This window comes from Dermatophagoides farinae, chromosome 8, assembly GCF_024713945.1.
Source record: "Dermatophagoides farinae isolate YC_2012a chromosome 8, ASM2471394v1, whole genome shotgun sequence".
Classification (NCBI taxonomy): Eukaryota; Metazoa; Arthropoda; class Arachnida; order Sarcoptiformes; family Pyroglyphidae; genus Dermatophagoides; species Dermatophagoides farinae.
In genome coordinates this window covers 1,917,685-1,945,162 of record NC_134684.1, presented here as the reverse complement: position 1 = coordinate 1,945,162, position 27,478 = coordinate 1,917,685, and the positions used below count along the sequence as shown (strand labels likewise).

Sequence of the window (27,478 nt, the reverse complement as noted above, 5' to 3'; positions counted from 1 at the left end):
TTTGGCTTCGATCGTAACAACATTTAGTGGTAGTACTAGTATCTTTCTGGTTATTTTTGACAATCGACTTGTTGATCATCATTGTTGTATTGTTGATCACAAACAACAACAAAAAAAAAATCATTTCAGTCGTTCACTAGCTACGGTTCAGTATTGTTGAATTTTTTTTAAAAAAGTTTTTTTCTCTTGCTACAACGATATATATAAATATTTTCATTCCATTGAATGGCCAAAATGTCACAAACATTACATTTAAATCATCGTGGTGACAATGAATTAATATTAAAATGTCAGAATGCTTCTTCATCATCGTCGAAATCATCATCAAAACGATCGAACAGTAAATCATCATCATCATCGATAATAGGAAATAGTCATAATCATCATCAACATATTAATCATCATCATAATCATCATCCATTACCAACATCGGTTGCAAGAAGAAATGAACGTGAAAGAAATCGTGTTAAAATGGTTAATCTTGGATTTGCCACCCTTAGACAGCATGTACCAAATGGTGCAAAGAATAAAAAAATGAGCAAAGTAGAAACCTTAAGATCAGCAGTAGAATATATACGAGAATTGCAGAAATTATTGGGTCAAACAGCTGATTCCTCATCATCATCATCATCATCATCATCACCATCGGAATGCAGTAGTATTGATCAGAATAATGAAAATGAATGCTTGCTCAATGCTTATGATCGGTATGTTGTTTTAAGAATCTTTTTTTTCTTATCAATCTGAAATCAATATGTGTGCATTGCTTAACATTTTTCAATATTAAATCATTATTATATACATATAGATATGCATTACAATTGGTCACAAATGGTACCATTATTCATCATCATACTGGATCTACATCACCAATTATTGATGATAGTAATGATGGACAACAACAACAACAAGAAGAAAATTGTTATACAATGACAATGTTGCCTGTAGAATGTTCATCACCAACATTGGAACATTCTTCTTCATCATCATCATATGTTGCCAATACATCGAATGGATATACAAATAGTAACAACAATGACAGTACCGGTTATCATCAAAATCATAATCATCATTTGAATAGTCCAAATAAACAGCCAACAATAATAAATACTGTGAATAGTATGACATCTTACCATCATCATCATCATCATCATCAACATACGAATATATCATCACCATCATCGATTGGTTCATCATCGGATGGTGGTACGGCCATTCAAACATCATCATCATCACCATATAATATTTTAGGATCAAATTTACGGCAATCATCACTAGTGCTGGATCCACATCATCATCATAATCAACATCATCATCACCAGCAGCAGCAACAACAACAACAACAACCGGAACAAGCAGAAGATGATGATATGTTTGATTTTGCCAATTGGTTTTAGATTTTTCGTTAATTTAATTAAATTCGTACACAAAATCATCTAATAAAAAAAAAAGAAAAAAAAGAAATATCCAAACAAGTAACCTGAAAAATTTAAACCAGATGGAAAAATTTTCAATCCTGTCAACTCTTTAGCCATCAAATTAGAAAATCAAATTACATAAATAAATTGCAACTTGTTCATTAAAAACGCACACGTGCTGGCTGCCTTAAAATTATCATCATCACCACCACCACCACCACCATACTTGCATAGACAAAGCAATCAAACTGTCGTGCTTGAAGGTCTTGGCATCAACAACAACAACAACAAAAAAATTGAAAAAATAATGAATGAATTAAGAAGAAACCACTATTTTCCAGCAGCCATTAAAAACATGTGGCCATCTTGAGTAATCTGAGAAGTAACGAATATAGAGAAAATGTGTATATAACTGTTGTTTATGATGATGACCATTTTATTTTCTACAATTTATCATCTCGAAAAACAAAAAAAAAATAATCGACCATTCAACTACTACTACTATGATTCTAACTTGGTTCAAGGTCTCAAGCCAAAAAAAAATGACTATGCTTACCATGGAAAACAATTTGTTTGTATGTGTGTGTGTATGTAACATTATTAAATCCATTTGATTTTCTATTTGATCCACTGGTCAGGCGTCTTGAATATTGGATTTTTTTTTTGTTGTTTCTTTTGAATTTTGTGAATTCTATAATTGTATTTCTGTAATCTAATTTAATCGAAAATTTTTTTTTTTCAACATAAATTTTTTTTTTCTATTATTATTTTGAATATATGACGATTAAAAAAAAAATTCATATAAATCATGTACACATTGATTTTAAATAAATTTAGAAAAAAAAAATTATCGCCAACATTGTCAAAGGGTTATTCGATGATGATTCGTGAGGACAATCACCTAATAAAAATACGACATATTGTTTGGATCGCGTGCAGTTAAAAGCCATCAGTGTTTAGTTTTATTTTCGTTTTAGTTAGATCAATGGTCAATGGTCAAGGTGACGACCACAAAACACATGTGCTTGTTCATTGTGGAAAAAAAAACGTACATGGTTGATGGTACAAGTGATATGAATAGAATTGAACCACCATTGCCAAATAGGACAATGTTCAGAAGAAGAAGAAGAAGAAGAGGAAAAAAATTGCTGAAAAACAGTCAAGTGGTGGCGGTGTGTTTCACCACAACCAAATAAAAACGATACCATACGATTCAATCTGTTGAACATTTTAAAATGTATAATATATACCTCTTTTTCAACGGTACCGCTGCACCAAAATCAAATCAAAGTGTGTATTATTGCCAGCATCAAAAAAAAAAAAAAAAAAAACGTCTCGAATTTCAGTCAAATCGAATTAACATAAAAATAGAAAAAAAAACAAGAGGGTGCACTCCTTTATACACCCAGCTAGACAGAACAATGTTAACAATTCTGGTGTATGGAATCCTAGTGGTAGCAATTATTATTATTCCTGTGTGTGATCCATTGCCAAGAAGAAAAAAAAACAAACACCACCATCATCACAATGAACATTTTTTTTTTTTTTGAAAAAAAGGAGAAAAAAGAGCAATGACATTGAAGAAAAAAGATATGCTAACCATCTCAGGTGAATACAATTGAATATCAATGATGATCATGGTGGTACAACAATCATCAAATCATCAGCAAAAAAAAAAAATAAGAAACCAAACCCATGTCTGGTGAATAAATGTTGTTCCCATTATATATATTTGTTTAATTGGTTTCGGACAATCGGAATCAAAGAAAGAAAAAATATGAAATAAGAATGGTCAAAACATTGTCCGAATCCAAATAAACATAGCTAATAATGACAACAATTACAAATACACACACACACAGAATGAAACAGAGCAATCACACAATTTTGATTAAATACCTGTAATTGCTTCAACAAACAAAACAAAACAAAACAAAAAAATCAACGTAAACAAACACTTTAACAAACTCAAAAGTTTTCACTTTTTTTTCTTTCTTATTTTTAGGAAATTTGATAAATTGATATTTTTTTTCTGTAATTATCCATAGACATGGGCCTTTTCCTCTCTCTCTCTCTCTCCTTTTTCACTCATTCAAGCTATGTCAATCAAACACAAACAATTCAAAATGGCCAACAAAATTGGCCAGTCAAAGAATCCATTCGGAAAGAATTGTATGAAAAAAAATTGAATTTTTGTCCAAACATGGTGTTCGAATAACAAAAAAAAAACAGGACAGACAAGCGAAACAATTTGAAAATGGAAGTAAAAGTTCATCCATTTGGATGTTTGACCATTTATTGTGTGTGTGTTGTCATTATTATCTCATCAACAGAAAGACATTAGGCGAGAGAGAGAAAGAGACATCACGATGTAGAACATTGGAATGAAAATTGAAAACTATTCACGGTAGTCGCCCAAACAGAAAAAATTATCATCATCAGAAGCATTTTATGTTTTTTTTTTTGATTGTGTGTGCATGTCACGAAGAATTCGTGATATGCAAATTTGCCAGTAACAACAACAACAACAACAACAACAAAAAATCAATCGTTATATTACAAATTATAGACAATAATAATTTGGGCTACTGGTGGTGATGGTCATCGGTGGTCATCGAAAACGCAAGTCACAATCAAAATTCTAATCAAATTATTCATTATAAATTATCTATACTGTTTGCCGGATAATATATAACTGACAATTTTTGTTTTTGTTTAGATCAAAAAGTCATGAACACAATAATAATCGACGAGGATGACCAAATTGTTGTTGTTGTAGTTGTAGGTGACCATGAAAATGGTAATAATTCTATCAATGAGCCATGATATTGTTTGGCCTATGGTCAGTTTGTGTGTGTGTACACTGTACACGTGTATTATTTCTCATCATTATTATTGCTTATCATGCACAAATCAATTATCCATTGTCCAGAAATCAGTCGGCATGTTTGCTTTGATATATATTTTTTTTTCTATCGACTGATACGAAGATGTTCATAGTTGTTTATTGTGTATTATGTATGATTGTGAAAACCAACCCACGCATCAAATGTATAGGTGTTTCTTTTCTGTTCTGTTATGATAGCTAACCTGACAATTATTATCCATGTCGATATTTTTGTATATATATGTGTGTGTCTGATGAAATTACGTTGGCACCGTGATGATGATGGGCGGCCATTGACAAGTCTGACAAAAAATAATAATAATAAAAATAAATGCAATGACGGTCATCATCATCATCATAATAATCGCCCAAACCTACGAGAAAAAACGGGTTATCATTATTATTTGGTTAGCATAACATTACAGTAGCATTTGATTATTTTATTTTTTTTCTGTTGGAAAAAAATGGTCAAATTCCCATCACCGAGTGGACCAAAGAAAAAAAAATCGTCAATGTAAACATAGAAAAAGAAGATGATCCTATCCAATAACTGACCATATTGTGACCAAAAAAAACTGAAAAAAATCAACAGAATAGAGTGTCCATCCATTGTGTTGAATGAATAAAGTGAATAAAAAAATGATTGATTGCAGCTTTTCTTCATATTGAACGCCCATTCAAAGGTGTCGAAAATGTTTACCATATAAGTCAACAACAATAAAAGATGAGAAGAGTTCAAAATGATTCTCTGATGTTGGCAGCCACCATACAGGTAAATATTTACTCTAGGTACATATTTTCATCCAATACACACAAATGGCTAAAATAGATGATACTCATGATCATCATCAATACATATATATATATATATTTATCCATCAACACCTTATTGATGGCCAGAAAAAAAAAGTATAGCACATATGGCAAACATTCTATAAAGGATACTTAGGGTCCAAAAGTCAACTGAATTATGATGAACGATGATGAGATGACGATCAAGACCACCACCACCACCACCACCACCAATATTTGGTTGTTGACAAGAGGAAGTTTGCATTTACACACACACACACACACATAAACAGACATACATTCTCAAAGTTTTTTTTTTTTTGGTCCATACTTGAATGAATTTATTCATTCATAGATTCAAAATATGGGCCACTCTCTCTCTCTCTCTCTCTCTCTCACTCACTAATTCACTATGTTGTGTGTGTATGCGAATATCCATTCATCAAAATGCAAAAAAAAAAAAAAAATTTCCATCTTTTTTTCTCTTTTGCTCTGTTGTTGTTGATTTTTTTTTTAATTATGGAAAAAAAACAGGCAACACAAACTGACAACAACAATCAACCATATATAAGCAATTGTGATCATATTATTATTATTATTATTGACCAATAGTTGATTTGAGAATAAGGCGAATGACATTTGAATGAATGAATTGGTCAATTCACTAACGAAACAGTGACCAATATGAATTGTATTTGAATGGGGCATTGACATTCATTCATTCATTACTTGTCTGTTGTGTGTGTGTGTGTGTGTGTGTCACATTCGATTTGCATATTTATGATATATAGAAAATAGCCATGGCAAAATTTTTTTTTTTTACAGATCTTGTATAAAGACTGGACGATTGAAAGACCGGACAAGAGAAAGAGAGAAAAAAAATCGGGTCTCTAGCTGCCTGAATGATTTTTTTTTCTCAACAAAATCTAAAGGGATTGTCTTGAATCTCAAACAAACAAACAAATAAACAAATAAACAAACAAACAAACAAACATCTAACTGACAAACTCAAGTGAAAAGAAAAAATATGTGCCACGAGATGTGATGTAACCATGGGGCCAGTGTGTGTCTGTGATTGAATGAATGAATGAATGAATGAATGGATCCCAGAACAGAAAGATCCAATAGATCGACCGTTCCGTATTCATAGCCATTCATTCAGAATTGATAAGTGGCTTATACTGACTTGTGTTGTTTAAGACTGTCAATTTTTTTTTTGCTTTTGGCTTTTGTCTTTTTTTTCATCGTTCGTTTCGTTTTTGGCTCCATTCAAATATAAATAAATAAATAGAAAACAAGTAGAAAAAAAATGAGAAACAATAGTTTCAAAACTAGTGGAGACTATGGAGGTTACACCTTCATATATATATTATTATCATCGACGAAGAAGAAAAAAAAATCCAAGTTGATCCAAATAAATCAAGAAGAAATGAAATCAAGCCATCGTCGTCGGTCCAAGTGTCCAAGCGAACCAAAGAAATTTTTCCCATCACAAAATGTGAAAAAAAATAATACTGGTAGCCCAAAAAAAAAAAACATTGGACAATCCCAGACTATTGTTTTGTTGTTTCAAATGAAATCAAAATCGAAATCAAAATCAAAATCAAAACAACAACAACAACAAACGAAACGAAACTAAAAAAAAAGACAATTTTTCATTCTAGTTTCGAGTGGTTTTTTTTCTTTTCCTGGTCACAATACATAAACCTGGCAATGGAACCCAATACAAGTAACAAGTCACTATGGTGGTTATTATTATTATTATCATCATCATCATCATCATTGATTGTGTATGGTATCCATGTTTCTGAAATCAAAACATGAATACCATAAATTTTTTTTCTGTTAAGGGCTCGCTCATTTTCGGACATTGATGATGAACATCACATTGAGAGACGATTTCCTGTCAATTTTATGACGACAATTCAATCTATTACGTAACTTGGATCAAATGATAGTATCGCGTGTCTATTGTGAATACAAATACACACAGAGAAAGACAAAGAAATGAAAACATTCAACACAATAGGTAAAATAGTCGAATCGGAATGAAATGAAACAAAACCAGAACCAGAGAGAGAAATCGATTGTTTTTTTTTATTTCTAATTAAAATATAAATTATTAGCCATATTGAACATTGTCACGAAACAAAAAAATGAAGCCATTAATATTGGATCGATTGTAATATGAATCCAATTATTATGAAGTTTTGTTTTATCAATTAAATATTCGTATAAAAATAATGGCGTGACATTCATACATTTGATACCGAAAAGCAAAAAAAAAAAAAAATGAAATGGAGTAATTAAAAGCAAAGTGGCTGGTTGGTTGGTTGTTGTTTTTTTTTCTTTAATTGAATCCGATAATTTCGTCTTCATCATCATCATCATCGGTGGTGGTGATTTGAGGTTTTTACACATCTATCTGTGGCGTTTGAAGGTCATTGAATAGCATCTTTGATGAAAAACAAAAAACATCAGCAACAGTATGCTATGACTAAATCTTTTGACAAAAAAAAAAGACCAGATGACCAATATTTAATAGTGTTTGATGATGACAAAGCTGATTTTCTACAGTTCAAATTTAAGGTAATGCTATAGTTTTAATGATAACGGGATGTACACGTTTGTGACATTGTTATCAATTTCGTTTTAGCCACAGTGAATTTTTCATCACATGTTATATAATTGAAATGAAAATGAGTGTGGTGATTCATCAGAAAAATGAAAAAACGATAAACTGTAAAAAAAAATGAAAAAAAGAAAAAGAAATAATCAATGGAAAAAAAATGCTAGGCCTCACGAAATCGAAAGCTTGTGCGGCCTATTTTTTTTCCATTTTGTTTATGGATGGATGGATGATTTTTCAATTTGGTAATATATTTTTCGCCCGTTTAAAAAAAAAAAAAAAATACCCGGTCTATACTAATAACAATTCAGGTATAACATATTTGCATATACAGAGAGATGGATTTACCTCATACTCCCTCGCATATACAAAAAAAATGACAATGTTATATTGGAATATACAACTATAGCTCGTGCACTTTGAGCTTTTTATATTTTTTTTTTTTTTTTTTTAATATAAAAACTTTTGACAACGAAAACGAAACAAAAAAGTTACGCGTGCCATAACCTGCCTTTTGCAATACAACACAAACATGTATGTGTGTGTGTGTGTGTATTCAATACATCTTTCTATGTTTGTATTCAAACATACGATTTCATTCATTTTTTGATTTGATTCGCGAGCAAACATTCACATACATACATACATACATACATAGGGCTACATGGCTCAACAAGTTTCAATGTTTTATGGCCATCTGTTCGTTGTTATATTATTCTTTGTACAATATAATAAGTTTTGGGTCCCAAAAAGCTAGAAAAAAAAACCTAATCGGGGGAAGAAAAGAAAATGGTTGTTGTTGTTGTTGTTATATTTTGCTTTACTCTCCCACACAACATGGGTCAAAGTTGTCGTTTCATTTACCTTTTGCACATAGGGTCTTACCTATGATTGTTATTGGGATTTTTTTTTCTCCTCAAAGGTCAAACTCTTATTGATCGTCCAAGATGGAGAAAGAGAGAGAGAGAGAGAGAGAGAGAGAGACCTAGCTTTCAATGTCCAAAATTTAATGTGAATATATGAAATAGCGTTCCAAGTGTTTTGCAACGAGACTGAACAAGAGATGACATTTTTGAATGAATGAATGAATGGATAGAAACGGGCAATGAAAATACATACATATACAATCGTACGAAAGTCGAAATGTTTTTATGAAAAAAATTTGTTCACGTGCAAATCTACAATTAAATCACTAGATTATATCCAAAAAAGAAACCATTGGTCACCCATTCATAGATACACACACACACGCACATCGATTGGATACAATTCAAAGATCTAGAAATAAAAACCTTGAAGATTAAACATCATCTGAATCAATGATTATTATTATTATTATATGGACATTTTGTCATTTTAATAATCCAGGACAAAGAAAAAAAAACAATCTTGTCCATGTTATACTCCCCCACCGACCTTAACTTGTTATTGTCTCGAATGGAATAAATCTAGGTCAACAAGATCCGATTTGCTGGTTTGATGATGATGATGATGATGATGCCATGGTCAACAAAGTAGAAAATTGATCAAAAATTGGTCAATTCGAAATGAATAAATGAAAACCATCAAGCAAAAAACGATTGACAAACAGGACCTAGTTGATATGGTGGTCATATTTCTGTACCAATACCACAAAGTCCAGTTAATCATTATTTCCGTTGTGATTATTATTATTATTATGAATAGCAACAAGTTATGGTGGAACAGTTAACCAGCCAACCATTACCATTCATTTTTGGTGTAAATCAATCAACCGGTAGATGAACAAATGTCTTACAAGATATATGACCATTGTACATTCAATTAGGACAATTAGATATTTGCAATGCCCGGTAGTCATCATATTATCTAGGCGGTGTATGACAATTCATCTTTTTTTAATTTTTTTTTTCATCATCGACCACAACAACAACAACAACAACAAAAAAACAATCATTCAACATCTTTTAAGTCATCAATGACTATGACCATTGGCCGGATCCGGACACGCACGCGACAGATGCGTGTTTATTATTATGTGTTCATGTGTCACCAGAACAACGTATCAAAAAAAAAAAAAAAAAGAATCAAGAAAACAAAACAGCAGCCTTGATGCTTTATGGCTCATTTGGTTTGTGTGTGTGTGTGTGGCTGCTGAAAATTATAAATAACAGTAGAGACCTAAAACACACACACACACACGAACGGAAAAAAATTGTCATGGTGTGCCATTATTATAAGTACATTGGTTCATTATTCATTTGTATAATGGCCATATTGGCCAATATGTTAATCATCATTAAGTTAACCAACAGTTGTAGTTTAGCTTCTGATGTTTAACTATTATTGAATTGTTCCATACTTTTTTTTGTTGTTGTTGCTATGGCACTCGATGTATATACCTGATGGCCACAAATACATAATGATGTCTAAATTGGATTAAATGCTGGAATCTTATATAGCAGATATATTGCTGATTTATTTGGATTTAAATTAAAAAAAAAATTGAGTGAATAAGTAACAAGGTGTGTCACTGTACACATTGTAGAACATTTTTGGATGAGATAGATTTTTATTGCTGGACAATGGATAAGAATATTGTTATGTCCTGTATGATGGTGATTAGTAGAAGTGCAAATTCAAATAATTTTAGCCAGTCAGCTATATAAGAGACCATAGACTTGAACGAATACCACATGTGACATACATATAAACGATAAGATGAGAACAAAGATTAACAATCATCAGCCAACTTTAAACTTGTCATCAGGTCTTCGATCATTCGTCGATCCATATGATTTGTGAATGATTGTATCTTTTTTGAGTAAATGAGCGAAATTTTTTCCTAATCGATAATGGCCATTATATGTTGATAACATCTCATCATTGTCGAAAGCATAAAATTTTCTTTTTTTTTCTCTTCTTTAGATCATTTATTGAGACAAATTAGGACCATATTTGAAAATTCGAAAGAACTAGCCATCCAATCATTGAATTATAGTAACGATGAAACGATAATTTGCCGACCAAGCACAATTGTATTATGGTCTAAAAATTTAGTAACCTAACCGTTTTTCTCAAGATTCACATATTTTTAACGGTTTTTCTTTCATTGTAAGTAATGGAATCACTATTTTCATTTGTTCCATTACTAAAAGAAACGTATTGCAGGTAGTTTGTGGATAAATTTTCGTTGATGATGCATACAGGTCGGCCGATGCAGCCAACCGACACAGATTGCATAATCTTTTTTTTTTTGTTTCTTAAATTGTCTACAGTTGAATTGTGTGCGTATGTGTGTGTGTGTGTGTCAGTACATTTGGTAGACAAGTTGACAACTTGTGCCCAACAACAACAGAGGACATAAGGCCAGCCACCACCACCATCATCATCATCATCGACCCTGTGAGATCGCGACAAAGGCCACGTGGTGAATTTCGCATCCATTCAACCGCCTCCAATCAATAGGCATCTGAATGAATGAAATAACCATTGATCATCCATAGCGATGAGCATCAATTCAAATGGATGATCAATGAGAGAGAAAGAGAGAAAAAGGTCTTTTGGATTTTATGGCAGTTGAAAGAACCAACTGAAATCCAAACGAAACAACAACGGTTGCTTATCGGTAAAGCATCGGTTATTGTTACTGTTGTTGGATTTTTTTGGATCGATGGCAACACGTTGGTCGTACGTCAACTACTTTTGCTTCTATAGACGTAATTGCTCAGGTTTTTTTTTTGGCATATGGTATGTCACCATATATCACCAAATGTTCTTTCTATTTTCATTGTAGAAAAGACCAAAAAAAAAAAAAAAAAGTTTAACCTCATACCATATTATTGATCTTTCATTTAACTTTCAATCTCACTTGTAGTTTATATCTTTTTTTTTTGGAACCAAATAATGTCCCTTCAAGCCATATGATAGTGAATGAGTGAAAGTGAAGTGATTTCACTATAGTAGAAAACAAGTCAAAGTCAAACTTGTCGTTGTTGCCATTATGGCATTTACCTATGAATGGCACAAGAGAGAGAGAGAGAGGTCAAAGGACCTTAAATCTTTAACAAGAAAAAAAAACGATCATGGATCAAATTTTCCAACGGTATACAAATTTATATCATCTAAACATCGCATATGGGTCGATACGATTAGGTGTCATGGTGTTATTCATTTATTGAAAAAAAAAAATTTTTTTTTGCTTCCTTGTTTGACAAATCCTAAACTTGAATGTTGGTTAAGTTTTTTTTTCATATTTGTATTTCATTTGAATCATATTTCAACGAAAAAAAAAATGGCAACAGATTGAGTAGAACATGGAAAAATTTTCATACACACACACACACACACACACACACACACATCCAAACCTTCTAATCATCATCATGATCGATTATCGTTCGTGATCATCATCATCATCATTATTATCAACAACAACAACAACAACAAGCCATGGTGATTGATTATGGTAACTACGAATTAATCGTTCTCACTCCTACAACATTGATGAAGATGATTTCATCATTATAAATGGGGGGAAAAACACAAAAAAATCAGAAAAAAAATTCATTGTTTTTTTTTGCCAATCTATTTGATTATGGCCATTCTTTTCATTCCGTTAATGAAAATCAAAGTTTCTGTATTAGCATTATTGAGTTCGTGAGAATAATAAACTCATATATATGGCCAAGCCAAATATTATTCAAGTGGATAGAATAATAATTGCCTTTTAATTAACAACAAATAATGGCCAATGGTGCTAGCAATTTATTGCCTAGGTCAATCAACGAGATTAAAACAAACGGATGTCCATCACCATCACCATCACCATCACAACCACCACCACTATCATAATCATCATCATCATCATCATCATCATGGTCGTCATCGTTGTCGTGCACATTGTAAGATTGAATCCGTTTTTATTGTGTTGAGAAAAACAAACAAAACAAAAAAAACGAAAACAAAAAAAAAACAAAATACCGAAATAGTGAACAAAAAAAAGATAGATAAAAATCGGATACCACGATTTTTTTTTGTTTTTTTTTTTGATACACACAATAATACAATGTACACACAACACGATCAACATGAATGATGAAGATAAGCTAAAGTTGTTGAAGACAAAAGAGAGAGAAAAAAAAACTTAAATTCGATTAAGTTATCAACATGCTAATTCACGCCTTCCATACAAAGAACAAAAAAAAAAGTGTTTGTGTTCACATAATTAAAACAAACAAAATATATATCTATATAACCAAAAAAAAAAAAAAAAAAAAAAAAAACAGAATATCGGCTCATGTCTTCTTTTTTTTCCCATTGCCATTGTATTATATATGGATGTCATGAACAACAACAACAAAAAAAAATTATGAAAAGATTGATGAACATTTTGCATGATTCAATACAAACAATGTGTATTCGAATAAGAGTGTTAATTACATTACGAATAGACATTTGGTTAATAAATAAAACAACAACAACAACAACAAAAAAAAACACTATTTGCATTTTGGACTAAATCTGTAAATTTATATCGATTTAAGTCAAGACATTTACAATTTCGTGATCTAATGTTCCAATGGTGTATGTATGTTGTAAACCTTTTTTTGTTGTTGTTGTTGAATGATGAAACCATCCAAAAAAAAATCGACGACTAAAAGAAACAAATATTTCGTGGCTGTAGAAAAAAAAAATTCCCATTCCATTGTCTCTATTGTGCACACAGAGAGTGTAAGAAAAAAAAAGACCGACAATAAAAGCCATATACATGATGAATCAATGTAATAATTGAATGACCATTAATTTTTAAACGAACAAAATACTAACTCATGTATAATGCCAAAGCTATTGTTTTGTCATTATCATACACACACACACACATGCACACGCACACATTGATCCATTTGGTTTTTTTTTCATATTATGCAAATTGATCATGTCTGGACCCAGAAAACAAGAGACAAATTCAACAACAACAACAACAAAAAAATCCAGTAGCCAAATATATATATATAGCGGTTTTAAATCGATTATACTATTTTTTTTTTGGTGTTCATTTCATTTTCATTTTCTTTTTTTAAGAACAAAAAAAAAATACTAAACAGCTAATTTAATTTAAGTGATGGTTGGTGGTCATTTTATCTTTGTATATTTATAAATTGAGAGCCAAAAAAAAAACAAAACAAAACAAAAATGACCATCCATCCATCCATTTGGAATTGATAATTGCACGATGGACACACACACACATGGACACAAGAGGCACACAAAAAAAAGAGTTGGTTATTTTTAGAGACAAAAGACAACCAAAAAAAAAAGCTAAAATCTTTAAGATTAGATTAAGATCAATCAAATTCTATATAAATGGTCGTTTATTTTTCGTTTATCTAAAATACTTATTGGCCACTTATTATTATTGAGGCGATTCCTTTGAAATCAAATATGGTCGCACCACACCACTAAGATTATTTTGGTCAATGATATACCGCTACACACACACATACACACACAGACACTGCATTTATAATACAGGGTGATGATGAGCTACAAAGTTTTTAAACGAAAGAAAAATAAAATAAAAAAAAGATTGTAAAGACTATTTTGAACCTCATTTTTATTTATTTCGACGACAACAACGGAAAAAAAAAATAAATTTGAAGTGTACATTTATCAATTGCCAATACACTCTATTTTACTGTTTAAACATAACGGACAATTTTTTTTTTTCTTTTTCTATTTCATTTATTTATATATTGATATTGATTATTATTGTGTCGATTGATACAATTTTCAAGTGCCGTATATTTTCAATGAAAAATTAAAAATTCAAATCTATTCAAAAAATGGTTGACCAACGTGAATTATATACTTTTATATTCATGAATATTTTTATTGATAAAATAACAAAAAAAAGTAGCCAATTCAATACGATCGGATTGATTGTTGGTTATAGCGGGAAGAGAAAAAAAAGGGTATATTTTCAAGAGTGAAAACGTGAAAATAACATGATTGTGAACAAGAGAAAAAAAAATCCATTTCAGATCAATGGTCTTATTGAGTGTGTGTTTGTGTGTGTGTGTGTGTGTGTCATAAACCACCAAAAAAAAAAAAAAAAAAAAAAAAAAAAAAAAAAAAAAAAAAAAAAAAAAAAAATGGAAAGTGATGGCTTGTCTAAGTCTCTCTCTCTCTGTTCGATAAATATTCAATTCGATTCCGTTGATAGCCGTATCGAAGGCATGTGTGTGTATGTGTATGAATACATTGAGATGTCACAAGGTTAAGATGACAAAGATATTCATTATTATTAAATACAAAAGCAGGCGATGTATTCAATGGGTAAAAGTGAAAATGAAAATGATTCTTGTTCACAGCCATTATTATTGTTGTTGTTTGATTGAGAAAAAAAAACACCTTGCCAAGCGCTCTCTCATTGAATGATATATTATGTACACAGCGAACAGAACAGAACAATCGAATTGAATCAAAATTGAATTGAAAAAAAAAATTTAAATTCAAAATTCAATGAATGAATGAATTTTTCACTTTCCTTTCAAATATGATTGAAAAAGTCAAGCCATGCACGAAATTGTTTCGGAAAAAATGGCTGTTGTTGTTGTTGTTGTTGTGCGCCGATATAACGCCTACACTTAATGGTGGACAATTAACACCAATATACCACTCGTGTGTGTGTGTGTGACCAAAGAGCTAACAAAGAAGAAAAAAATAAAATAAAATCCATACGTGTAGCAAGATAAAAAAAAAAACCCTCATTCTCGCGGCTTGTTGATTGTCACCATTCAATATATTCATAATATACAATCAATGTAGTGGAAAATGGACCATTTTTTCAGTCTCAAGCAAAAAAAAAAAACCGAAAAAATTTATTCCAAATGAATGAAATCCACCAAGAAAAAAGGGATGAATGAAGAGAGAGAGAGAGAAAAAAAAAAATGACAATAACAAGAACAAGAAAAAGAATGGAAATATATATATATGATTGTGTTGTTTGTTACCAAGTTCATTTTGTTGTTGTTCATCGTCGTTGTTGTTGTTACTTTTTTATGAATTCGATGATTCCTGTCTATATTGTCATTGTCATTCATCATTGGTGTTTTATCTGTACGTGCAATGACGCTTCCTGTGTGTGTGTATTAAACATGTGACAACGTGTTGTTGTTGTTGTTCATTTTGCAGCCGCCACAATCATTTTGATTGTATCGATCCATTGCTATATATTGAGACATTTATAAAGACATAACAATGGTAAAATGTCTCTATTTTTTTTTGTTATATTCAATCAAATTTCAATTCGAATTGAAAATGAGCAATCAGCCTGCAAAACAATTATTTATTATTGAATGAATGTATATGTGTAACCGTCGTTTAGGTTTTTTTTTTTGCTAGCTATGTAGATGATAATTTTTGAGCTATCATAATTTCAACAACAACAACAACATTGGAAAGATGATTAGATTCTCAATAATAATAATAATAACAAAAAAAAAATCTCAAAAGAGGCCATTTATTATTTTATTTTAGCAAACACCTGCCGTCAGATTGTTAAATTGGCGCCCGAATCCAATCTTATCGAATGTATGTATGTATGTATGTATGTATGTATTTTATGTGAAAATCAATCCTAGTAAAAAAAAAATACACAATGAATCGTGAGTGCTTCTCGAAAACGAGAAAAAAAACAAAGAAAAAGAAAAGGCATGGCACAAAAAAACAGGTAAACCAATTTGGCGTATGTATTCATCACGATGTATACATGCGTGGTGGCGCCATACTTAAATTTGGCATAAAATTGCCAACATCACGGTGATCAACCAACAACGGTGAACAATATATATAATGATGAAATGAAAAAAACAGACAACAGAAAACAGCTAGGATATATCATACAAACATGTTATACAAAAAAGAGAGAACAAGGCGTCACGCCAAAATAAAAAGTAGCCAATTGGAAAAAGATTGATTCATTTTGTCATATTTTACCTGAAACAATCCTATAAATGGGCGGCTTTTTTTTCCTGTTTTTTCTTCTCAAAGCCATCATGGATAATCCTTGCCTTACTTGATTTTTATATAGTCTGCATATACGCATACACACACACACACACACACACAACATATACCAAGACAGATATATCCGTTCGTTAAAAATATCAAAAAAAAAGGGATTTAACCACTTCAAATCTAACTCCACCTTTATCGTGGTCGTATTCAAATCATATATAATCACGATTTTTATCCATTTTCTCATGAATGAATGAATGAATGAATGAAGTTAGATTAATGAGAAAACAAAACAAAAGCAAAAAAGAAAAAATTAGATTAGGATAGCAACGCAAATCAGTAGATGAATGATTTTATATTCGATTTATTGATAAATCAATTATTTTTTTGAAAAGAATAGCCATTGTGTGCTTATACTCATATAAAAGTCCAGCAATTAAAAAAAAAAGATCCAACCAAAAGAGGACAAAACCGTATCGAATCTAAGTAGTAGTAAGTAAAAAGTGGAAACCATCAAGTTAATTATGTGGAGGTTTAATTAATATATTCCATTCATTTTAGCTAAACGAAAAAAAAAATAAAAAATAATTTGAAGAGATATAAAAAGTCGATGCCGACCACACAGGGCCACACACAGATTGAATGACAATCAACAATAGTAACATTGAAGCATTGAATATCATTGTAATAGAGAAATTTTGTCCACAACGATGATGCACGACCGACCCGAATCACTTAATGACTTATTGATTAGCATGCATGTATATTATTTTTTTTCTTCTTTCGTTCTCTCTCTCTCTCTCTCTGGGCGGCCATTTTGATTATCTGATTGCTCAATTTCCAATCAACTCGTTCATTCGAGTACGATGGTTAAATGTGGTTGTGGTTGTGGTTCAATTTATACTAGCCGGATTTCAATTTGGCGACTAATTACTTTACGAAATCCTTCTTCATTTATTGTTTGTTTGAATCATAATTTTATGCTTGAATCGATGATGATCGTGCCAAACAAATCCTTGAATCAAAGATTCACTGTGGTCCATTGAAACGAATAGATCGATAAATGATTGTGGCCTGAGTAAAAAAAAAAACAAGTAAAACATGGATGGATGGAGCCCTTTTATGATCATGATTGTGGGTCATGGTGGCCATCAAATTCGATTCGAAAAATAGGCGACAAACAAATATTGAAGACAATTACATTCAATGTTCAGTGTTAAGCCTTTGTACAAATGAACACGACACTTGGGCCATAAAAAAAATTGTTGTTATAACTGTTGTTGTTATGAGGTTAAGGTGAGACTTGAATTTTTTTTTATATTTTATGAACTCAAACCAAAAATAAAAAAAAACAACTAGCAACAGGTATTATCTGGGACAAGAATGTCAAACATGGACAGATGTGGAATAATTAGATCGGTCAAAAAAAAAAAAAAAATTTACATTCGGCAAAAAAAACCACAAGATCCAAAACAACTAACAACATTGCGTTCTAATTGCTGGACACACACACACACAAACACAATCATAAAATTAGATATGAAACTTTCTGGATATTCAAGAACAAACGATTGCACATTATCAATCATATGCATAATAATGGTCAACCTAACCTACATGGTGATTATATTTGGAACCAAAAAAAAAAAAAAAAAAATATGTATATTTTACAATGCCAATTGTGGTCAAAAAAAAAAAAAAATTCATCAATTTGCATTAAGTGATCATTCAACATTAGATATTTCTATTATTCGTTTTTTTTTGAAACCAGATTATCATCATTAACATTCCTTTATTATTCTTATGGATTGGTTCAATGATTTTAATCTTTTGGGTGCTCAAGATTGATTATGAAACGAATCTTGTTTATCGTCGTCATCATAATAATTTCTTCGATTGTTTTTTTTTCATGAAGATAAACATTAGATCGTGATCACATTATATGACTAAACAATCACATTTTTGCCAGAGATAATTGGACGATAAGCAATAGATTAATTGTCAATTAATTTTGTCTAATAAGCATCCATTTTTTTTTAGATTGTTTGTTCAACTAAATAAAAATCTACTCTACAATCGGATGGAATTCAATTCAACAGAGACAATCGTGAAGCACGACATCCATATCCATATATAATAATAATAATAAATCCGTTTTTTATTTGTCCGCCCATGCACCTAAGTCAATTTATTGGTGCTGCATATACAGAAAAAACAAAAAAAAAATAACGATTGTTGGGTGTTCAGTTCAGTAAATGGTACATTCATTTTACAAGTGAATCGACAAAAAATTTTATACATCCTTTATGGGCAATTTTTTTCCTATTTTTTTTTTTTTTGTTTTTTGGACACCGAAACAAACAACAACAACCTGTCCAACACACATCAGACAATCAATTAGAATGGCTAATTACAAATTACCTAGCTGAGTTTTTTTTCTTTGGTTCAGTGGCTAGGCCAGTACAATGAAAAAAAAAATTTTTGGCTACCGTTATTCCGAAACGGTGGTTCAAATATACCCGGACAAATAAGGCAATAATTAAAAGACAATTAACAGAAAATATGAGTAAAACAAAATATGAATTCTATTCTGAATGTATCAAAAAAAAAGCAATCCATTTAAGTCAAATTAATTTGCCATTTTTTTTCACTGAGATTCATATATAATAATAAAACATGTTTATGAATGGATGATAATTATAAACGATTAGGACAAGAATTGATCGATTCATCATATCGTTATTATTGGCCAATTCAAACTCGATGATTATTATTGTAGTGAATTTTGTTTCAAAAAAAAAAAAAAAAAATTACTGTTAGACCGCCAAACAATTCTAGATGAATCGACGCATCGATTAATCAATCGGGTCATCAAGAAAGATAGACCGAAGATAGGATGAGGATGACCATCACGAAACAAGACCCTTTTTTTAAGTGATAATTTTTTTGGGGAAGGGGGATACCATTGGCCATTTGTTTCAATGTCAATGAAGATTGAAAAACAAATTGTCTGACTTTGATGCCACCCTGATTTTAATTGATCTGGGCATCTGAAGAAAACAATCTGTTGAACGCTGGTAGCCATTTGCAAAATCAACTATTACTAATCATTCTATGGCTGCCTGTGGCGAGCGAACACGAGTCAAAGCAATTAACATCAAACAAAAAATTTCGGCTCATAGTTGTTGTTGTTGTTGTTGTTGTCGTATTTGACCAATTTCATCTATGTATACGAATTGTGGATAATTAATTTCCATCATTCTTGTATACAGATTCAAGCTGTCAACTTTTGTCAAATGTTTAAATGTTTGATACGAATCAGAATTAAATAAAAAATAAAACAAAACAAAACAAAACAAAAAAATAAATAGATTGTCTATATATATCTTTTCTTTAAGAAAAACGATCATACTATCTCTTTACATAAGTCACAATTTGGCCACATTATGTTTGCCAACGATAATCATAGTCACGCGGTGAAAGGAGAGAGAGAGAGAGAATAATAAAGCAATGGCTCCATACAAACAAAACGATTTGACCATTGAGTATAATTAGCATTCTTCAGCTTAAAACGAAACAAAAAAAAACACGGGCACTGGCATGCATCAACTTATGTGTGTGTGTAAATCGAGTATACAAGAATGATGGTTACAGGTCTAATTTCTACTTGTTCATCAGTTTTTTTTTCGGTCGTTTTTTTTGTTTCGTGATGCCTCGGGTAATTTTTTTTTTCTTTTTTGCTTTCTTGTCTATAGACACAGTTTGATTCAAACAATAACAAACAGACAACAGGTTAATGTTCATTGTGTTTGACTGTAAAACAATCTCTCGTAGAAGAAGAACCATTTCATTTGGATAGACATTGATGAATAGCCACTGTTGCTGTTGTTGCTGCTGCTGCTGCTGCTGCAGGTAAGTACTGATAATTCGACTTTTTTGTGTGTTCATTCGGTTAATCAACCCGATCATTATATTTTTTAGAGTACAGCAGACAATTATCTAAAATTCCAAAAAATCAATGAAATTCTTTTGAATGTCATTGAATTATAAAACAAAACAAAAAAATTTTGCCAATGAGTAACGGAAATTGTACCCAGGATGTTATATGATATGGAACGTGATTGGTGATGATAATGACAATCTCTTGAGATCATAATGAGAACAATACCGGCAAAACATTGATTCAAAATTGGACATCGCCCACACATTGATCACAACTAACCATCATTGATGATCATCATTGTAAACAGTAAATAAATAAATGATTTTGCGTGACTAAGATTGTCAGCCACATGCAGGAAATATTGAATGTTTGTTTCCATTTGTTCGTGCAATTCATACAAGAGAATTACATATTTATATATCACAACGATGATGATGATGATGATGATGATAGCAAATCATCATCTTAGATGGGAAAAAAAATGATCACAAAAAAAAATCCATCCATTCAATCGCTATATATTCATTATGTCTGAAATAGGAAATGGATAAATGTAATTAAATGGAAAATGAAAAAAAAATCCATTTCGATTCTATGTATTCTATGTTTCAATGTGAATGGTGGTCATTTTATTTGTCAAAATTTGACAAATATTGATCAGATACAAATAAATACATATACATGCCAAGGTAAATGAATGTATGTGTCTGCAATATTGAAAATTAACTACTTATGAATAAGAAAACGTCTTAATTAGTTATATATATTGTATATCTAAAAGTCCAATCAAATCTATTGCCTGTCGAATGATGCCTGAAAGGCATATTCTTACACTATTCGTACGTAATCATGATGATATAGCGACAACAACAACGTCGATGGCAATGGTTAATAGCCATTCTATAGCCAGTTTGTCAATTTTATTTTGATAATATCTATGCTCTATATGGCTATAATATCTTGGAACGGTCATTACGATCGTTGATATGGACAAAGTTGTCAAACAAGCTTAAAATTATTGCCACTCAATTTATGTTCAATGATATGGGCAAAAAAAAAAATAAAAAATAAAAAAATCTTGGAATCATAACATTTATCTACTAAAACTCTTGCCTTTAAAACTTGTAGACAACTGATGATGATGGTTAGTGTATATTCATAATCATTTTAGCTAACATTTAAACAAGAAAACCAATAATTTGCTTCGAATGATGGCCACATGATGAGATTTTTTTTTTTTTTGCCAAGACTTTATATGTTTCGATCCACGCCATCGATAACAAGTTGAAGAAGAAGAAGAAGAAAAAAAAGAATTGGAAATCGAATATCTGTATATTTGTATATACGACCACCATGATACAACAACAACAACAACAACAAAAATTATTCATTGAATGAACATTGATTTTCATCATCATATATGTATAATTAATGTTTGGTAATGATAAATAGTCAAAAAAAAAATATGTAAATATTCAGCTTATGATTATTAGAGTAAAAAAAACAAAACAAAAACAATCAACCCCATAATGAATGACAATTAATAATGACATATATATATAAGTTCATAATAATCATGTCATCATTTTGACCACAATCATCATTGACAGCTAAAGGTTTGATTTTATGCACATCATAAATCATTCATCCGCTATATATATGGCGCCGATACTCACTTGTCCAAAAACAAACAAACAAAAAACGGTCCACTGCTGTTTTAAATCACACAAACAAACACACCTACACCACACGCATATGCGTGTGGTCCATTTTAATTTGAATAAAAAAATCCTTTCTAAAGAACATTTTAATTTTCTTATTATTGATCTTAAAGTCAAATAATATATTTAAAAAAAAAATTGTCAAACGGTGAACATCGAGATTACTAGATTAAACTACCTCGAAAATTTAAAATGTTATTACAAAACTATTCACAATTCATTTTGATTGAAGAATTAATTTATGATGATGAAAACCGATACACTGGCGCCATCCAGTGTTTTGAGATTAAAATTTAAAAAAAAATTATTTTTAAACAGTAAAAATTTAAAATTTTATTATTATTTCATTTGAGCAGCTTTACAAAATGATAAACATTCTATTAATAATAATAATAATAATGGATTCAATATGACAACTAAAATGATTTGACTAATATATCAATAACAATATATCGACAGAAAAGGAACAGCTAAGATTAAGATTAGACCATATAATAGAAAATAATTTTGAGCCAAAAAAAAATGTATCACAAATGGTCATTTGTTCTAAAGCCATTGACAACATGCTTATTTGAGTGGACTAAAAATAATAACCAGAACAGATTCAAAAATTGTATACACATCGGTGTGTCATTGGACGGATCTAAAAAAAAAAATCTCCTTTCTACGATGATGATTGCAACAATTTCTGAATGAAACGTTGACCAAAAAATGATTCCAAATCGAAAGGGACAAAATTCTCTGCAAGTAAAAACAAAGTCAGTTTATTCATAATGGATAAACAACAATGGCCAACTTACTTGGAATCGATGACGAAGTTGAACTATTTATATGTTTGATTTTGACAAAAGTGGTGTTGGCAGTATCCACCATCTTGCTGCCATTTACCTGATTATTATCACCAACATTCGTGGGCTTATTGTGCAAATATTCCAATTCTCGTTGGATACGACGCCAGCCTATTGAAAAAAAACAAATGTTTCGTTTACTAATTACTGTTCAATGTTGAATAGAGTGAATGTTAGCAACTTACTATCATTGATATAACGGATCATGTCCTCATGTTGAACTGATATTTCTTCGTTTTGTTGATCCTGATGAGTTGCCCGATATAGTTTATTGTTTTGAGGAGTGAGAGCACATTGTTTCAATTGTAAGGCTGGTTTGCTATTATGAAACAGATAAATTTAAAGATAAACAAAACAAAGGAATCATCATCACTTACCAGATTTCATTAAGTTCGATCGAATTTGGCCTGTTTACACTGATTGGACCATCAAATTTATCTAATGTAGGAGCTAATTAAAAAAAATAATAATTAATATTAACAAGTGGCAAATTTATTATCCAAATAGAAAAACGAACCACGACGAACTTGAGTCAAAAGTTTATTGCTGCGATGTTCTTTGGCAACAGCATACATATTATCGCTACTAAAAAAAACGTCCAATGGCCAACTCTTGAAAATAATAATGTCAGGTTAAAAAAACACGTTGATTTTTTTTTTGGATATTCGTTGTGGTTGAACAAATCGATCACGATAAATATTGTGGTCGTGTTGATGGGAAAATCGGTTTGAATGTGATGTGCGTTTGATGATGAATTAATTCAATTCTACTACAATCATCAAGTTATATAAAAGGCAGCGAATGGTAGCGGCACTATATGATCATAAATTCAACATTTAATCAATGGTAAATATATGTGTCCTTCTATCAGTGACTTTCAGCAATGACGATCACAGTTTAGCAAATATATATTTTTGCATACATGCACATGTCATGCTGTTTCGATCTAGTTACCTTTTTTTTCTTACCATGAATGCATTGACCGATGGCCAAACATACACAAACATTCAAGTCCCGTTCATAAATATTGGGGCTAAACAAATGAAATCAAACAAAATCTTTGAAGCTTTGAAGTCATAGTTCATAACTTATTTTGATCATAAGTTCGATATATTTATATGAGTGCAGAACAAAAATTCAGTAATCAGGGTATGAATATTGCTTATACTGACAATAGATGACATCACCATCTGCCATGAGTTTTGTATCATCAACGTATATATTTCATATATGAACTGAACGTTATTCTTCATTTGGAGCCACAGTTTTTAGCGGCAAAAAAAAAAATTTTGTGTATAGAATAGAATTCAACAATGACAAAAGCAAGCATAACATTACCAGAACGTGATGTCATTTATAAAAATGACCAATTTCTCATTAAACAACATGACTGCAATCTCCAGTATTTTCCATATTATCGAGCCCGTCTTAATCAAATGAAACGGCCACTGATTTTAGCAGCAAAAAACCGTTGGCCCGGTATTGCCATTTATACGCTCAATGATTTGGCTGATTCAAAAGCTGAAGCTGACAAATTTTCTCAAGACAGTTCTGAAGAGTTACTTGAACAGGATAGCCATCATGATAAATTATTCGGTAAAGATATCGTCGTATGTGGTATACTTTTGAAACGAATGTCCATGCAACCGAACATTCTAAAAGAATTGGATGACGAACGAAAACTTATTGAACCATTGGAAGATAGTCGAAAAAACTTTTGCTCACCAAATGATACTTTGTTCCTCCAAGATGGTGATGAATCAATTGAATTGAAGGGAGATGATCTGCCCATTAATCAACTATGTACTGGCATATGTTTGGCCACTAAAGGTCAGATTAATCCGAACGGTTCTGGTTTCATTGTGGAAGATTATTGTTTTGCCTTGATTCAAAATTCCGTCGATCGTCCAATAAAAGCCAAAGATTATTATATGCTGATCGTTTCTGGATTGAACTTGACAGGCGATGGTTACGCCAACAACCAAGAACTCTCGCAATCATTGAATCTACTTTTTGATTTGGCTACTGGTCACTCGGATTTTATTCTGGATAAAACGATTGTCAATCTCATACTTGCGGGCAACAGTATTAAACTTGATGTTGATGGTTCAAAATCTGGGGATATTGATTCAATCGAAGCGCTCAAAATGTTGGATAAATTTTTAGCCAATGTTGGCCAATATATGTTTGTAGATGTTATGCCCGGTAGTTTGGATCTAAGCAATGGCCTTTATCCACAACAACCCTTGCATCCTTGTCTTTTTCCACAAACTTTTCGATTATCAACTATACGTTCAGTGACCAATCCACATCGAGCAACATATTTCGATGTAGATTTTCTTGGAACTTCAGGCGAGAATATCGATTCGATTCGTTCGTGTACGATGTGGAATGAGCCGATAGAAATTATGCGCAATTTGCTACAATGGGGCCATTTAGCACCCACGTGTCCTGATCTATTGCATTCATATCCATTCTCTCAACACGATCCAATGGTCATCAATCAATATCCTGATGTTTTGTTTGCCGGCAATCAGCCAGAATTCAGTTGTGCTACATTTGATGCACCAATATCAGAATGCACTGGTGATTTGAATGCTAAAACTAAAACTATTCGATTAATTTCAGTGCCGTCATTCGTAGAAAAACGAATTGGCGTTTTGGTAAATCTACGAACATTGGAATGTGAAATGTTGGCATTTAATTAAAGCATAAAATAAAAATGCATTTTAAATCTTTCACATTTTTTGCACTAGAATGGCTGAAGCTCCTCCACCTCCGTTACAGATAGCGGCCATACCATATTGGCCTGAGCGTAAATGTAAAGCCAATTTGTTTACGATCCTTGAACCGGACATTCCAAGTGGATGTCCGATGCTGACGGCACCACCATGGATATTCACTAGGGCTGGATCTATTTTGAGCATCCGCATATTGGCCAATACAACCACACTGAATGCTTCATTAATTTCCCACATGGCAATATCCTCAATTTTTAGGCCAGTACGTTGCAAAATTTTTGGAACTGCATAAGCTGGAGCCACCGGAAAGTCAACTGGATCAACGGATGCATCAGCAAAGGCAACGATTCTTGCCAATGGAGTTAAGCCATGTTGTTTGACAGCTTTTCCTGATACTATAACGGCAGCGGATGCACCATCGTTCACTATATCATCATTGATATTAATTCGTTAATATTCTTGAATTAGGTTCAACCATAATTACTTACATGTACTGGCATTTCCAGCCGTAACGGTACCATCTTCTTTCTGAAATACAGTAGCCAATCGAGCAAACTTGTTAAAATCTACCCGATTATATTCTTCATCATCAGTCACTTGCGATGCTTGCTGCTTTTTTGTAGCCGGTATTTCGACCGGTGTGATTTCCATCGATGAGACAAGTTTGGCTGAATCTGCAGCTTTTCGATAGCTATTTATAGCAAAATCATCTTGTTCTTGGCGTGTAATTTGAAATTTTTTGGCCGTGCGTTCTGCACACACACCCATGTGGAATTTATTGTATACATCGGTGAGACCATCATAGACGATACCATCGATTAATTTGGCCCCGCCGTACGGTACTTCACCACGTGGTAAATAAAAAGGCACATTCGACATGCTTTCAATGCCACCAGCCACAGCAACATCCAAATGTCCACATTGGATTGCCTGTGCCAGAATCATATATGTTTTCATTCCCGAAGCGCATACTTTGTTCACAGTGGTCGTCGGTGTTGTAATCGGCAAACCAGCACCAAGACTACATTGTCGAGCTGGATCCTGACCAACCATAGCTTGCATTACATTGCCGATTTGTACCTCTTCGAACACTAACACACAAACAAACATTAATATCATCAATTGAGTGATTAATTGATCATTTGGCTTACTTTCTTTGTTGAGAGAAGATTTCTCGACGGCCGATTTGACGGCAATCGTGCCAAGTTGTGGAGCCGTAAATTGAGCCAATTGGCTACGAAATGAACCGATTGGTGTTCGTGTCGCTGATACGATATAAGCTTGACGTTCCTCTTGATTTCCAGGCAATGTTGACATGGACAATGTTTGCCATTTTGGACAAAATTTTCTCCCGGACAGGAGTCGAATGCTTTTATGACCAATCATTGCAATAAGATGATGGAAAATACTCGACGACCTTGATGATCAAATCAGTCGCAATCAACGTTGAAGTTGATAGCTATTCCAACTTATATTTTAATTCAGCCAATCAATTGAAT

General features: G+C 31.8%; 5 protein-coding genes across 6 annotated transcripts in view; 2 read left to right on the top strand and 3 right to left on the bottom strand.

The window, feature by feature from the left end:
* LOC124495538 (hemicentin-1) overlaps positions 1-27,478 on the bottom strand; it is a 90,094-nt gene that overhangs the window by 23,975 nt on the left and 38,641 nt on the right. The gene's annotated exons all lie outside the window — the stretch shown is intronic.
* LOC124495541 (uncharacterized) lies at positions 36-2,126 on the top strand. Its single transcript, XM_047058940.2, has 2 exons — positions 36-707; positions 809-2,126. Exons 1-2 carry the CDS (start codon positions 226-228, stop codon positions 1,395-1,397), a joined length of 1,071 nt encoding a protein of 356 aa, XP_046914896.2. The 5' UTR covers positions 36-225; the 3' UTR covers positions 1,398-2,126.
* Positions 22,696-24,451, bottom strand: LOC124495542 (uncharacterized). 2 transcript variants are annotated; one of them, XM_075733785.1, is made up of 6 exons: positions 24,193-24,451; positions 23,756-24,051; positions 23,616-23,688; positions 23,424-23,557; positions 23,191-23,349; positions 22,696-23,131 (listed from the first exon to the last, which is right to left on the bottom strand). In XM_075733785.1, the coding sequence occupies exons 2-6, from the start codon at positions 23,811-23,813 to the stop codon at positions 23,055-23,057; spliced, it is 501 nt and encodes a 166-aa protein (XP_075589900.1). In that variant the 5' UTR covers positions 23,814-24,051; positions 24,193-24,451; the 3' UTR covers positions 22,696-23,054. The 2 variants fall into 2 exon arrangements, with proteins under 2 accessions (XP_075589900.1, XP_075589901.1); XM_075733786.1 differs by having other exon boundaries at positions 24,207-24,372.
* Positions 24,459-25,976, top strand: PolD2 (DNA polymerase delta subunit 2). The gene has a single exon (XM_047058932.2). The coding sequence runs from the start codon at positions 24,552-24,554 to the stop codon at positions 25,944-25,946; it is 1,395 nt and encodes a 464-aa protein (XP_046914888.2). The 5' UTR covers positions 24,459-24,551; the 3' UTR covers positions 25,947-25,976.
* Positions 25,916-27,473, bottom strand: LOC124495540 (acetyl-CoA acetyltransferase B, mitochondrial). The gene is made up of 3 exons (XM_047058939.2): positions 27,131-27,473; positions 26,468-27,070; positions 25,916-26,404 (listed from the first exon to the last, which is right to left on the bottom strand). The coding sequence occupies exons 1-3, from the start codon at positions 27,363-27,365 to the stop codon at positions 25,977-25,979; spliced, it is 1,266 nt and encodes a 421-aa protein (XP_046914895.2). The 5' UTR covers positions 27,366-27,473; the 3' UTR covers positions 25,916-25,976.

Bases quoted from the DNA above. Each gene is read 5' to 3' on its own strand.
- PolD2 (XM_047058932.2), top strand. From the start codon at position 24,552: ATGACAAAAGCAAGCATAACATTACCAGAACGTGATGTCATTTATAAA.
- LOC124495542 (XM_075733785.1), bottom strand. From the start codon at position 23,813: ATGTATGCTGTTGCCAAAGAACATCGCAGCAATAAACTTTTGACTCAA. The intron at 23,558-23,615 runs GTAAGTGATGAT...GTTTCATAATAG, and splicing joins ATCGAACTTAATGAAATCTG to CAAACCAGCCTTACAATTGA. The intron at 23,350-23,423 runs GTAAGTTGCTAA...TTTTTTCAATAG, and splicing joins GATCCGTTATATCAATGATA to GCTGGCGTCGTATCCAACGA.
- LOC124495540 (XM_047058939.2), bottom strand. From the start codon at position 27,365: ATGATTGGTCATAAAAGCATTCGACTCCTGTCCGGGAGAAAATTTTGT. The intron at 27,071-27,130 runs GTAAGCCAAATG...TTTGTGTGTTAG, and splicing joins ATCTTCTCTCAACAAAGAAA to TGTTCGAAGAGGTACAAATC. The intron at 26,405-26,467 runs GTAAGTAATTAT...ATGATGATATAG, and splicing joins GGCTGGAAATGCCAGTACAT to TGAACGATGGTGCATCCGCT.
- LOC124495541 (XM_047058940.2), top strand. From the start codon at position 226: ATGGCCAAAATGTCACAAACATTACATTTAAATCATCGTGGTGACAAT. The intron at 708-808 runs GTATGTTGTTTT...ATATACATATAG, and splicing joins TTGCTCAATGCTTATGATCG to ATATGCATTACAATTGGTCA.